The 14,561-nt window shown below is 49.4% G+C and overlaps 1 protein-coding gene across 2 annotated transcripts in view; it reads left to right on the forward strand.

The window, feature by feature from the left end:
• THAP4 (THAP domain containing 4) overlaps positions 1-14,315 on the forward strand; it is a 41,266-nt gene extending 26,951 nt beyond the window's left edge. The window contains exons 3-6 of one of the 2 annotated variants that reach the window (XM_060151586.1): positions 868-1,027; positions 2,399-2,508; positions 3,206-3,309; positions 14,005-14,315. In XM_060151586.1, coding sequence (XP_060007569.1) covers positions 868-1,027; positions 2,399-2,508; positions 3,206-3,309; positions 14,005-14,124 — 494 coding nt within the window. In that variant the 3' untranslated portion in view covers positions 14,125-14,315. The remainder of the gene's footprint in view (positions 1-867; positions 1,028-2,398; positions 2,509-3,205; positions 3,310-14,004) is intronic. The other variant, XM_060151587.1, reaches the window with a different exon arrangement.
• Positions 14,316-14,561: the final 246 nt, after the last annotated feature.

Below are 14,561 nucleotides of genomic sequence, written 5' to 3' on the forward strand. Positions count from 1 at the left end.
ACCCAGACCACCTGTCCCTGTGCCCCCGGCGGGCCAGGTGCGGGCTCCAACCCCGCCTTCCTGTGGTCTCAGGGCGAGTCCACCGAACACAGCAGGCGTGAGGATCGCGTGAGCCCATTTCTGAAAAGCCGCTCAGCAGCACGTGGTCCTTAGCCAGGCTCCATCCCCTGACTGCTGGCGGGTAGGAGTGGGGTGTGGGGCTGGGCTAGCTGCCTGGGAGCCGCTGGCAGTGGGCGCGGTCACGGTCCTGTCGCTGGGGCCTTTCCACCTGGCTCCTCCCCATTCAAGGCCTTGCTGTCGTCCCTCTTCAGTGACGGTGGGTCCTTTTGAGGGTCCTTTCCCTCTGGGTAATGGTCTAAAGGAGGCCCACGGGAGCTGCTGGTGCAGACCCTCGGCTTCTCCCGGGAAACTGAGTCCAGTCGCGTCTTGCCCGCAGGGTGCTCTCTTCACGTCTCACTGGCCCCAAAGCCCTCTGCTCCGCTCCCCACGAGCTTCATTCTGCCCTTTACCTCCATCGCCAGGCCGCCGTGCCCGGGCACGCTCACCTAGCGTGGGGCCTGGTGTTGCCACTTCCCCAGCCCTCCTCGGAGGCCCCGCGGCCTCTGGCCTCTCCTTGCCCTCCGGGCCCTCTCCTTCTCTTCTCTGTCGAGGTGCTGCCGGGCTCCAGAGCTGCATCTGGCAAGATGACGTTTGCTAATTGCTTGGCCTTTTTCTCCCCCTCTTGACAGGTGGCTGGTGGCGTGTTCAGGGCCCCGCAGGGTGAGCTGTAGTGACTGGGGCCTCCCCAGTGCGGAGTGTGAGTCTCCGCACAAAGCCCCGCAGGGACCACTGGCAGCAGCCGCTGACACTCTCTCCTTCTGTCCTCAGAGGCCCCCAGAATGAACCCTGTGCTGGAGCCGCTGTCCTGGATGCTGGGCACATGGCTGTCAGACCCGCCGGGAGCTGGGACCTTCCCGACCCTGCAGCCCTTCCAGTACCTGGAGGAGGTGCACATCTCGCACGTGGGCCAGCCCATGCTGAACTTCTCGTGAGTCCGCCCGCCGCTCTGCTCTCTGAGATGAGACAGGTGAACGCCAGGTGGGAAGGTACAGAGGGCACCTGGTGGTCTGTTTCAGAAAGGTGCCCTCTTCCTGCCCTGGCACTGAGACGCACGCTGTGTGGAAATGGTACCTACTTGTGTTTTAGACAATGTGAAGGTGACCACAGAAACTCAGGCTCGGTAATCCAAACGCGGAGATAAGTGTGTGTGTTCAATTAAATCCTTCATCTCCTGCAGTATACCTGTGTGGGAATCAGTCACCCAAGATGACTGAAGATAGGGGGCCCGGCTTTCATTTAGTCCTACCCCTGAGCCAGCCGAGGGCTCAGAGAAGCTGGTGTCTCGTGGTTCTCAGATTCTTAGCGTGCAGCAAAGCGCTTCCCTGCCACTCCTGAGGAAGCAGGTCGCAGTGCAGGGTGGCTAGGTGGGGAGCACCCCGGGCCGTGGGTTGGTAGGGAGGGGGCGGAGGATATATTGTCTCGTACCTTTTTGCATGATTCTTGACTGAATGGGTGAAGGGAAAGAATATCCTGCACATAAACAAAAGGTGGAAATTCTGGGTCATGCAGAATAACCCTTAATAGAAAGCAGTCTTTTTAAACTATGAGCTGTAACCCGTTAGAGACATTTATGACTAGCATTAATTAATTTTCTTTTAATGCTGGTCACTCAGTTTTGCGACTAACGTTAAAGAAAAATGAGAGTAGAAAATACGTATTTTGGTCAGTGTCGTGGTCTATGTGTATGTAGTAGATGGTATTTCTCAGTGAGGGCTTGTGGTCTCAAGAGGGCATGTGAGCCGTAGCCACAACACCAGCCTGTCAGAAGTTCATCCGTGGTAGCAGTAGATCCCCACACGTCGTGCTGGTGAGGCTGTAAGCGTTGGTGTTGAAGTTGTGAGTCGGTGCTCTCAGGTCAAGGTGCAGCTCTTACTCACCACCGTGAATTTGCAGTGGTGGCGGCGCGATAAGACGCTGACTCCTCGCCTGTTCTCCTACCCTGTGAATTAACTGGACTCCTAAGCAAGATAATAGCTCAGAAGAGGGAAGGCCTGGCATTGGGTGGGACTTTACTTTGTTGGTGGAGGGCTTAGGCTGAGAAGTGTGTGCGGTGCTGGGGCTGAAAAGGCCTTGGTGGGAGGACGGGTGGGGAGGAGAGATGGGGGAGCGGGGGTGCCCACACCTGTTGTCTCCCGTGTCTCTGCACGGCGTCCTTCACACGTGACTGTGTTTCCAGGTAGTGCTTCACGTTCAGTGGGTTGGACGCTTGCCAAGTGAGGAGGGGGCGGGCCACAAAGTCTGGCATGTGCTCTGGTGGGCACTGGGTACCTGGGCTTCACCTGTCACATTACCTGTCCAGGTTCAACGCCTTCCATCCGGACACCCACAAGCCCATGCACAGGGAGTGTGGCTTCATCCGCCTGGAGCCTGACACCAACAAGGTGGCCTTCGTCAGCGCCCAGAACACAGGTACTCCCCTTGCCGGCCTGCCTTGCACCCACGCGCCCTGCGTGCTGCAAGCAGGTGGGGTGACATCTGCCCCCCGATTTCTGTGTGACCGCAGACGTGGCCCCGTGGGTGCGTTTCACGGTGGACAGTGTCGGGCCTTTGGACGGCTCGGGGAGCTGGAGAGTGGGGGGCCGGCAGGCGGGGGGCTGCGGGCGTGGCTCTGTGGGAACAGGCCAGCTTCATCTCCGGCCCTCTGCGCTCACATCTGTGCTGTCGCTCAGCTTCCCATGCAGGTGGGGCTCTGGGGGTACCTAGACCAGGGAGCAAAAGCTATGTCTGGAAGTTTGCTTTGCCCCCAGGGGGAATTCATCCTAAAATAGTAAACCAGGTTCATGAATTCGAAATTACTCAACACCCACCTACGTGACCCTTAACCTCGCTCACTGGCTCAAGTGCGCGCTCACTTCCTGGCAGCAGGTGGACAGTCCCTCCTGTCAGATCGCTGGGGGGAGTGGGACGGACCCACTCCAGGAGTTGCAGGAGGAGTTGCGTCTTCTCCCTCTTGGTACCTGGGGGCCATCACAGGTGCCTGGGCAGTTATTGCCTCGATGGCTGCGGCGTTCAGATTGGTTGAGCCCTTGACTGCAGAGGAGGGTGGTGAGCGCAGGGCAGCCGGGAGCCCCGGGCAGGCTGCGTGGGCTGACGGTGTCCCTTGCAGGCATCGTGGAGGTGGAGGAGGGCGAGGTGAACGGGCAGGAGCTGTGCATCGCGTCCCACTCCATTGCCAGGACCTCCTTCGCCAAGGAGCCCCACGTGGAGCAGGTGAGCCCGGGTGGGACCGCACGGCACCCCTGCCTTTGCACTCCATCCTGGAGGCCTGGCTGTCTCTGGTCACCCGCTTCTTTCTCGCGCTCACACAGGCCGTGACGTGATTATCTATCCCTGCTCATGCGCGGTTGGCTGTCCTCGGGTTTGTTGAACAAGTATGTCCCCACCAGCATTGCACGGCGGGGACCTTGTTCCCTGCTCCTTGACCAGTGCGGTGTGTTTTCAGGATTTCTGATTTTTTTAATCTGCTAGATAAAAGGTGGTATCTCATTGGTGTTTTAAATTTAACTTATGAGTGAGGGGGCATTCTTCGCGCTCACTGGTGGTTTGTATTTCTTGTTCCGATACTTGATGTTCAAAGTCATTGCCTGTTTTTCTGCGAGGTGTCATTTTCTTGTTGATTTCTGGGAGATTTTTTGTGTTCTGTGGATACTAATCTGTCGTCTGCTGTATTTGTGACAACGCCCCCATCCGGTGGCTTAGGCTAGCCTGATGCGTGATGTCTTCTGCCCACGGGCTGTACATCTTTCTCTAGTTGCCTCTCGGGGTCTCGTCCTAAACGCCGTCTGAATTTGGGCTCTGGCTCAGGAAGATGTCTTCTGCTCCAAAAGGATAAAATTATTCTTCCATTTTCTTGTACTCTTACAACTTCCCTTTTTTACGTGTAGACCGTTAGTCTCTCTTCCTTTTTGTTTTCACGTGATGGGCTCCAGAGACCCCGCAGGTAGCCATGCACAGCAGCGTGGGGGTGTGCTGCAGGGATTTCGGACCTTGTTCGGTGTATTTCAGTAGATACCAAAGTTGGTTTCTTTATGGTGTCGACCATAGAGGCCTCGGACACTCCATGGTGAAGTCTTAAGTGCTTTATGGTTCCTGATGCCGCTCTGTACCCCTGCCCTGCAGCAGCGCACAGAGGGCCGGCTGCCCCACGCCCTTTCCCGGGCTGGGCCTTGAACTTAGGCCATCCTGGTGGCTACCAAGTGGCATTGCAGTGTGGTGTTAATTACATTTTCCCAGTGACTAATGATGTGGCTCATCCTTGCAACGTGCTTGTTTGCCGTTGTATTCTTTGTTTCATGACGTGAGCGTTCAAATCCTTCGTCCTTTTTCTCCAGCAGCTTGTTTGCCTTATCTTTGAGCTGTAAGAGTTTGTTACATATTCTGGACACAAGTCCTTTATCAGGTAGATGTGTTGATAAAACTGTGCTCTCAACTTAAAACTTACCATTTCATTTCTTTAACAAAATGTTTTACTTTCGATGAAGTTCTGTTATCAGTTTTTTCTCTTACAGTTAGTGCTTTTTGTGCCCTGTCTTAACATTTTTTGCCTAGCACACACTTTCACCTGCATTTTCTTCAAGAATTTTTACAGTGTCTCCTTTTACTTTAAGGTTTATTATTTGGGAATTTATAGTTTTGTATGGTGTGAAGTAGGAGTCAAAATGCTTTCATTTTTTCCTAGATAGATATCCAGTTGTTCCAGCACTATTTTCTTTCTTTCTTTCTTTCTTTTTTTACAATTTTATTTGTTTTTGGCTGCGTTGGGTCTTCGTTGCTGCTCGTGGGCTTTCTCTAGTTGTGGCGAGCGGGGGCTACTCTTCGTTGCGGTACGCAGACTTCTCCTTGCGGTGGGTTCTCTTGTCGTGGAGCACGGGCTCTAGGTGCACGGGCTTTAGTAGTTGCGGCACGTGGGCTCAGTAGCTGTGGCTCGCGGGCTCTAGAGCGCAGGCTCAGTAGTTGTGGCGCACGGGCTTAGTTGCTCTGCGGCATGTGGGATCTTCCCAGACCAGGGATTAAACCCGTGTCCCCTGCATTGGCAGGTGGATTCTTAACCACTGCACCACCAGGGAAGTCCTTAACCCATTTTTATTATTTTTATCCTCGCTTAAAATATTTTATTTCTTCAATGGTTTTGTTTCCTTGAACAGGATTATTTAGAAGAATGTTACTTATTTTCCAACTATTGGAGGATTTTCTTGCTATGATTTCTAATTCAGTTCTATAAAACCCAGAGAACGTGGTCTGTTTGAAAGTTATTTTGTGCCCCGTATATGATCTAACTTGGTGAATGTTTCATATGCACTCAGAATGAATAAGTATTTGACAGTTGTTGGCTGTAGTGGACTGAAAATACCAGTTAGGTCAAGCTGATTGATAATGTCATCAGATTTTCTATATACTAGCGTGTTTGGGGGTGGGGGGTGCTTGGTTGTATCTAATTACTGAGAGGTATTAAAATCTCCAGTTATGACTGAAGATATTTCAGTTCCTTTCTTTGGTTCCATCTTTGCTTCATAACTTTGAAGCTGTGTAATTTAGATGCATACAGATGATATATGTATTATATTTATGAAATGTCCTTTATAGCTTGTAATACTATACCTGGAAGTCTGCTTTGTCTGATACTAATGTAACCGCACCTGCTTTCTTATGCTTATCATTTGTACAGTATATCTTTTTTCCTACCCTTTCCACATTCAAATTGTGTCTTTATATTTACAGTACATTTCTTATAGAGTCTTGCTTTTTTTCTCTAGTCAGAAAACTCCGTATTTTAATTGGAGTATTTAGTTCATTTACGTTTAACATAAGTATTTGTAAGGGTGGCTGTACGTCCACCATCTTGATTTGTCTGCTTTACTTCTTTCTTGGCTTTGTTCCTCTTTTGTTCCTTTAGTATGTTTTCTTGGGTTAATTAAGTATTTTTAGCATTCTGTTTTATTTCTTCTATTAGCTTAACTGTATCCTTTTTTTTAAATAGTTGATTTAAGGCTAACAATATGCATGCTAAATTTATCAAAGTCTGTTTATAATCAGTGATATACTGTTACATTTCCCACTTCACATGTGTGTTAATCTTACAGCTGTGTAGAATTGCATTTATCCTCCTTTTGTGCTGGTGTCATCATACCTTTTACATATAAAAAGTATCCACATACATTATAAACCTTCACACTAGGATTTTTGCTTTACATAATCGGTTGACTTTCGAAGAAATTACAGTGGGGGGGGGGGCAGGGGAGTAATCACTTATAGTTACCCACTTAGTTTCTCTTTGTGTTGCTCTTTTCTCCTTCTATAGAGTTTCCTGTGGTATCATTTCCCTTCATTCTGAAGCTGCGTTAGTGGCATTTCTTGTAGTATAGGTCTGGCAATATTTCTTTTGAGTTTATTTCACCCCCAACTTTTTTTTCTTCTTCAGTATTTTTTATTGTGGAAAAATAGATACATAAAAGTTAATTATCTTAACCATTTTTAAGGGTACACTTAAATATATTCACATTGTTAATCATCTCCAGAACACGTTCACCTTGCAGAACTGAAACTCAGGCCCACTAAGCAGTAGCTCCCTGTCCTCTCCTCCCCTGACCCTGGCAGCCACTTCTCTACTTTCCATCTCTCCGATTTTGACTACTTAGGTACCTCATATCAGTGGAATCATACAGTTATTTTTCTTTTTGCATCTGGCTTACTTCACTGAGTACAATGTCCTCAAGGTTCATCCATGTTGTAGCCTGTGTCAGAATTTCCCTCCTTTTTAAGGCTCAGTAATATTCCAGTGTGTGGATGGACCACATTTGCTTTTCCATTCATCCATCGATGGATACCTGAGTTGCTTCCACCTTTTAGCTATTGTGAATGATGCTGCTGTGAACATGGGTGTACAGATATCTCTTCAAGACCTGCTTTCAGTTCTTTGGGGTGTATACCCAGAAGAGGAATTGCTGGATCACGTGGTTAATTTTATTTTTAATTTTTTGAGGACCCGCCATAGCTTCCCACTTTACCTGCACCATTTTACATTCCCATCAGCAGTGCACAGGGGTTCCAATTTCTCTGCATTCTCATCATTTGTTGTTTTCTGGTTTTTGGATATCACTCATCCTAATGGGTGTGAGGTGGTATCTCATTGTAGTTTTGATTTGCATTTCCCTAAACGATAGCGATATTGAGCAACTTTTCATGTGCTTCTTGGCCATTCATATATCGTTTTTGTAAAAATGTCTATTCAAATCCTTTGCCCATTTTTGAATTGGGTTGTTTGTTTTTGCTGTTGTTGAATTTTAGGAGTTCTCTGTTATTCTGTTTATGAATCCCTTATCAGATATATGATTTGCAAATATTTCTCTTATTCTGTGGGTTGTATTTTTTCTCTGTAAATAGTATCTTTTGATGCACAAAAGTTTTTAATTTTCATGAATTACAGTTTGTCTGCTTTTTCTTCATTGGCTGTAAATTGGTATCCAGGAAGTCATTGCCAAATCCAATGTCATTACACTTGCCCTATGTTTTCTTCTAAGAGTTTTTATAGTTTTAGCTCTTACCTTCAAGGCTGTGATTCATTTTGAGGGTTTTTTTGGTTCATTCATTTTTTGTACTGTTAGGTAAGGGTACGGTTTTATTCTTTTGCGAGGGGATATCCAGTTTTCCCAGCACCATTTATTGAAAAGGCCATCCTTTCCTCATTGAATGGTCTTGGCAACCTGGTTGAAAATCATTTGATAACATATGCAAGGATTTATTTCTGGGCTCTCAGAACTGTTCCATTGGTCTGTATATCTGTTTTTATGCCAGTGTCACACTGTTTTGGTCACTGTCATTCTGTAGTAAGTTTTGAAATCTGTTGAGAGTCCCTTGAGATTCCATATGAATTTTAGGATGGATTTTTCTATTTCTACAAAACGCATCATTGGCATTTTGATTTGAATTTTGTTAATTCTGTAGGTCTCTTTGGGTAGTATTTGTTTCTTAATGATATTAAGTCTTCCAATCCATGAACATGGGATGTGTTTCCATTTATTTATGTCTTCTTTAATTTCTTTCTGGAGTGTTTTGTATTGGGTTGGCCAAAAGTTTCGTTCATTTTTTTCCTTAAGAGGGCTCTACTAGCACTTAGTTGTCTTTAACTTCATTCAAAACAATTTTGTTAGATTGTGTGTGACAGCTGTCATACCAGCGTGCATTTATAGAAAGACTTATTGGGACTTCCCTAGTGGCACAGTGGTTAAGAATCTGCCTGCCAATGCAGGGGACACAGGTTCGAGCCCTGGCCTGGGAAGATCCACATGCCGCGGAGCAACTAAGCCCATGCGCCACAACTACTGAGCCTGCGCTCTAGAGCCCGCGAGCCACAACTACTGAGCCCACTTACCACAACTACTGAAGCCTGCGTGCCTAGAGCCCGTGCTCTGCAACAAGAGAAGCCACCGCAATGAGAAGCCCACGCACCGCAATGAAGAGTAGCCCCTGCTCACCGCAACTAGAGGAAAGCCCGAGCGCAGCAACAAAGACCCAACACAACCAAATAAATAAATAAGTAAGTAAATACTTATCAAAATTGGTGAATTTTTGTATAGCCATTTTAATATCGAAGATGGAAGAAAAAAGCAACATTTTGAACATATTATGCTTTATTATTTCAAGAAAGGTAAAAATGCAACCGAAATGCAAAAAAAAGGATTTGTGCCATATATGGTGAAGGTGGTGTGACTGATCAAACGTGTCAAAAGTGATTTGCAGAGTTTCATGCTGGAGATTTCTCGCTGGCCGATGCTCCACGGTCAGGTAGACCAGTTGACGTTGATAGCCATCAAATTGAGACATCAGTTGAGAACAATCAACGTTATACCATGTGGGAGACAGCCGACATACTCAAAATATCCAAATCAAGAGTTGAAAATCATTTGCACCAGCTTGGTTATGTTAAATCACTTTGATGTTTGGGTTCCACATAAGCAAAAAAAAACCTTCTTGACCATGTTTCGACGTGTGATTCTCTACTTAAATGTAATGAAAGTGTTCCGTTTTTAAAACAAATTGTGACAGGTGATGAAAAGTGGATACTGTACAATAATGGGGAATGGAAGAGATCGTGGGGCAAGCGAAATAAACCACCACCAACCACACCAAAGGCTGGTCTGAAGGTGATGTTGTGTATATGGTGGTACTGGAAGGGCGTCCTCTATTATGAGCTCCTGGAAAACCAGACGATTCATTCCAACAAGTACTACTGCCAGTTAGACCAACTGAAAGCAGCACTCAACAAAAAGTGTCCACAATTAGTCAACAGAAAGCACATAATCTTCTATCAGGATGATGCAAAACGGCATGTTTCTTTGATGACCAGGCAAAAACTGTTACATCTTGGCTGGGAAGTTCTGATTCATCCATCGTATTCACCAGACATTGTACCTTCGAATTTCCATTTATTTAGGTCTTCACAAAATTCTCTTAATGGAAAAAATTTCAATTCCCTTGAAGACTGTAAAAGGCACCTGGAACAGTTCTTTGCTCAAAAAGGTAAAAAGTTTTGGGAAGATGATATTATGAAGGTGCCTGAAAAATGGCAGAAGGTAGTGGAACAAAAGGGTGAAAACGTCGTTCAATAGAGTTCTTGGTAAAAATGAAACATGTGTCTTTTATTTTTATGTGAACACCGAAGGCACTTTTTGGCCAACCCAATATATGTGAAATTTAAAAAAAAAGAAAGAAAACTCACAGAAACAGAGTAGAATGCTGGTTACGGGGGGCTCAGGTGGGGGAAATGGGCAGATGTTGCCCAGTGGGTATGAACGTCCAGGTGTAAGATGGACAGCGTGGCACTAGAGTTGACAGGGCGGCACTAGAGTTGACAGTGCTCTGTTATATTAGTGAAATTTGCTAAGAGGAAAAAGATGTAACTGTGAGGTGATGGATGTATTAACTGACCTTATTGTGGTAAACATTTCACCATATACACATGTATCAAATCATCATGTTTCAGCATGTATCAAATCATCATGTATCAAATCATCATGTTTCAGCTTAAACCTATACAGTGTTACATGTCAGTTATATCTCAATAAAGCAGGGTGCAAAGGAGGGGAAAGGAGCCAGTACTGGCAGCAAGCAGACTGCATCTGTTCTAATTCTTCTTTTTTTTTTGAATTGGAGTAGAGTTGCTTTACCATGTTGTGTTAGTTTCTGCTGTACAGTGAAGTGAATCAGCTGTACATGTACATACATCCCCTCCCTCTTGCAAGTCAGTGAGAGAAACGTGAGGCCTGCACTGTCTGTAGTTCTCCAACAGTGTCCTGATGTCCTTGTTTATCAAACTCAGCCCCTTTCTTCATGACTCAGCCCCCTCCTTGATGCCTCAAGGGTTGTATGGGGTGGCTTCTTGGTTTTTTTATTTTAGGACCTAAAACAAAGTCAGATCCATCTAACTCTCTCCTGGCCTTTCCTTCTCCACCTTTTCCCCACGGGACAAGACATAACAGGAACAAGAAATCATTAAAACATCAAGAAGTTCTCACATCGAGTTTCTCTCTACCGTAATATTTCTCTTTGGTCTGTGCAGTCGAGGAAAAGTGAGCACACTTGGCTAAAGTAAGAACTCGTGTCGTTGTCAAGATGGCCTCTGTCCCTGTGTTCAGAGGCTCCTTGGAGTTTGCCTTTGCCATCGGAGCTGGGCCCCAGCTGTGCAGGCTTCTCTCCAGAATGCGGCTCCTGCAGCTTCTGCTCTACCCAGTGGCCCCAACAGGCTCCACTTTGAGGGTTTAAAGGCAAACAGTTGCTTCCAGCCCCACCTTGTTTAAACTTGTTTAAACGAGGGTCAGTCTGCAGTTCAGGTGGATTCTCATCCTGAGGGTGGACTTGGCATGACCTCAGGATCATCGTCGGCAGAGGCCGTGGGCGCCGCAGGAGGTCTGGTTCTGAGCCTGAGCGATGTCATCTACGACCTGCCTCAACTTTAAATTCTGCCAAATAACTTTCATTTGAAGAGAAAACTAGCACAAGAAATTTCATCCAAGAGGCCACCAAGCCCAGAGGAACCTAACAGGTGACTCTCGGGCACGGGGACACGCTGCAGTAGCAGTGTCGTCGCTGAGGCCACCTCGATGAACACAGTCCCGAGTGTGCGCTCCGGCGGCCGGGCAGCCCTCACACACCCTCTCGCTGGGACCTGGGGAGGTCGTGGGGGACCAGCGTCTCCGCCATGGGGTCTCCCCCGTGACTGTCTCCCTCCTTTTGTTGCCCTGTGTCTTGCTGCCCGGTGGCTGTTACCGGATGTTCACAGGCTTCGGCACACAGAAGCAGAGCCGAAGGGCGAGGGAGCGGCCGCCCTTGGGTCAGCACACGGTGAAATGGGCTGTGTCCTCGTGGCGTGGCCCGCAGCCCCTGCGGCATCGCGGAGGCGGGACGGGGAATGCAAGGCCACGCGAGAAGCCAGGTAGTCCTCAGGTGCTGGTTTTCGGGTGTGACCGCAGCCTCAGCCCGTCGGGCGGGCTCCGTGTGAGAGACACGCAGTGTCTTCCCTTTAACGTGGAAAGGTTCAACGGGGGGCGGGGGGCCCACCTTCCGTTCCCTGGGGAGGCATTTCCTTTGCCCCCGCCTGCGCTCCCCCTGCACGTGTGGTGCTGGGCGTCTGGCATGAGGGCGAGAGCCAGTGTCCTGCATCGGTGGTGGGGTGTCGGGGGAACAGGTGCCCCGCAGGCCGTGGGCTCTGAGGACAGGCGGCTGCTGTCCTGTGGAAGCTGAGCGCATGGCCCGTGGTGTGGGGAACACGGGCTTTGTTTCTCTCCACTGCACTTCTGTTTCCTCTGCAGAGTGGTTTCAAGGGTAAGAGCCTTGACTGTTTGTTTGTTTTGTTTTTTGCGGTACGCGGGCCTTTCACTGTTGTGGCCTCTCCCGTTGTGGGGCACAGACTCCGGACGCACAGGCTCAGCGGCCATGGCTCACGGGCCCAGCCGCTCCGTGGTATGTGGGATCTTCCCGGACCGGGGCACGAACCCGTGTACCCTGCATTGGCTGGCGGACTCTCAACCACTGCGCCACCAGAGAAGCCCCGACTGTTTGTTTTTCAATTAAATTCCAGAACAAAGGCTGTGGAGTTGAAGAAGCAAGTCACGTGTGAGAATGTCGGCCCGCCACCCGTCTGCTTTCTATCTCTCTGTCCACCTCATCTGGGGCTGTGCCCTCCCGTCCTGCCCTCTGCAGCCCTCTCCCGTCCTCAGCCGTTACCGTGGCGAGGACAGCGCGTTGACCTTTGACACCTGTGGACGGTGGCAAGGACCTTAGGACAGGGCTGCTCAGACCACCACGCGGTGTGGTCCCTGGGGCTCAGGGTGGCAATTCTGAGGCACCGGGTCTGGGGCGGAGCCTGAGACTCTGGATTTCCAGCAGCCGCCCAGGTGGGGCTGGTACCTGGAGCCCACCGAGTAGCAGGGACGTAGGACACTGACTCTGTGTCCTCCTCCCGCCTCTGCTTCTGCTGTCACGTGTTGTGAGTATGCACGCACAGTAGACCCCACAGGGTTGTATAAATGCCAGTTAGCCCTCGTCGCAGCATTTGGGTTACGCACGGTTTTCCATACGTTTATCCTTGCTGTTGCTCTTCCTTTGTTCCTGCGTCTCTGCTTCCACCATTTTCCTTAAAACCTGAAGAACTTCCTCTAGTGTTTTGTGTAAAGAAGCGGGGGGTCCTGCTGGTGGTGAATTCTCTGTGGATTTTTTGTCTAAAAATGTCTTTATTTTGCCTTCACTTCTGAAGGGTATTTTCACTGCAACCAGAATGCCAGGGGGACAGTTATTTTCATTGTTTTGAAGATGTCCTTCCTTTGTCTTCTAGCTTCCATCCCTTCTGTTGAATTTCTTGAATTCTAGACATCGCGCGTGAAAACCGCGGGTAACTTGAGGCCTGTTTGATGTCGTCTCCCACCAAAGGGCACTTCTTGCGCTTCTGGTGGTTTGTCCAGGAAGAGCAGGTCCTGTCCACAGAGATAGCACTACTTTGAAACCGGACTTCCCAGTCTGTTTCTGGGGAACTCTTACTCCTGGGGTGCGGCCCTAAGGGGGTCCTGACCAACAGCCGGGCGGTTTTCCGCGGCCCCTCCTTCTAGACGCCGGGCAGCAGTTCCAGAGGGTGGCCCGTGCAGCGCAGCCCCGTGGGTTAGGGCGCACCCACCCGGCTCCCCAGCCTCTGGGTGGCCTCTGAGAGTCAGCACCAGCCTTGGGGGGACAGCTGCTCTGAGCTGGGTCTCTCCCCTGCACGCCCTTCCCCCTGAGGCCTTGGCCTTGTAGCCTGGTTGCTTTAAACAGGCTCTGGAATCTGGCTTTCCTCTCTTCTCTGCCCGACGGTCGCTGGGGCCTGGCCAGCACGGGTTCTGACGCTCGTGGGCCCCCACCCCCGCCAGTTCTGGCGCCAGGTAGCCACCCCTGGAGGCGGCTTCCGCAGTCCTCGGGCTTTCACCCTCTGTCCACAGACGTTCCAGGCAAACCCATTTTCTCATCGGGGGCTCGGGTGCTGCAGGTCTGTGTTACTGTTAGAAGCAGCTGCCGTAATTGGCCCTGATGAATCGGGGGTTCCAGAAGTGCTGGTACCGAGTTTTCTGAGAACACAGTTGGCATCATTTCAGGCTGTGTAGGGAGGGACGCGCTGGGCAGCCGGCCCCTAGGCAGACGGCGGGGCTGACGCCCCGCTCACCTCCGGACGCTTGGGAACAGCTGAGCGGCAGGGAGACGGCACGGGCCAGGGGTCCGGACGCCCGTCACGGCTGCCGGCCGAGTGTCTGTCACCCACTGGCGGGGGCTCTGCCTGGCTCACAAGCCCCTGACACTGAGGTGAAATGTTGCAGCTGCCGCGGGAGCGGTCGTGGAATCTTTGGAAGGTGAAATTAAGGCGTTTTGTATTTGTTTTGTTCTGCTCAGATTACCCGAAAATTCAGGCTGAATTCCGAAGGCAAACTTGAACAGACGGTCTCCATGGCAACCACTACGCAGCCCATGACTCAGCATCTGCATGTCACCTACAAGAAGGTGACCCCATGACCCCAGGTAGAGCTGGGTCCGGTGGGGCTGGCCTGTGTGGTGACACTTCAGCTTCTCAGCAGACGCCGCAGCAGGTGTGGGTGTGGCCACAGGTCACCGTGGGTTCAAGGGTGTTGCCACGTGTTCCTGTAATGGCACAGAAAAACCAAATAAAAGGCCTTTATTTTTATGGCTAAGCATTTTGAATATTATCACTTGCGTAGACTGCGTTTCTTTCATCTGCTGGTGACTATTTGTTTTCAGAGTCGTTTCCCTAAAAAATTAAAAAGGGGTGACTCTTTCTCTCTCCTTTCCTTCCTGCAGTTTTGACAAGATCTGAAAATGTTTATAAATCTACAGTAGTCAGCAACAAGGTGAAGAGAAAGGTAGGACAAAAAGAATTGCAGTGAATTTTCCTTTACTTTTAAAGAGCTGAGAGTGTAACGACCCCATTTCCA

This window comes from Lagenorhynchus albirostris, chromosome 6 (assembly GCF_949774975.1).
Source record: "Lagenorhynchus albirostris chromosome 6, mLagAlb1.1, whole genome shotgun sequence".
NCBI classification, from domain to species: domain Eukaryota; kingdom Metazoa; phylum Chordata; class Mammalia; order Artiodactyla; family Delphinidae; genus Lagenorhynchus; species Lagenorhynchus albirostris.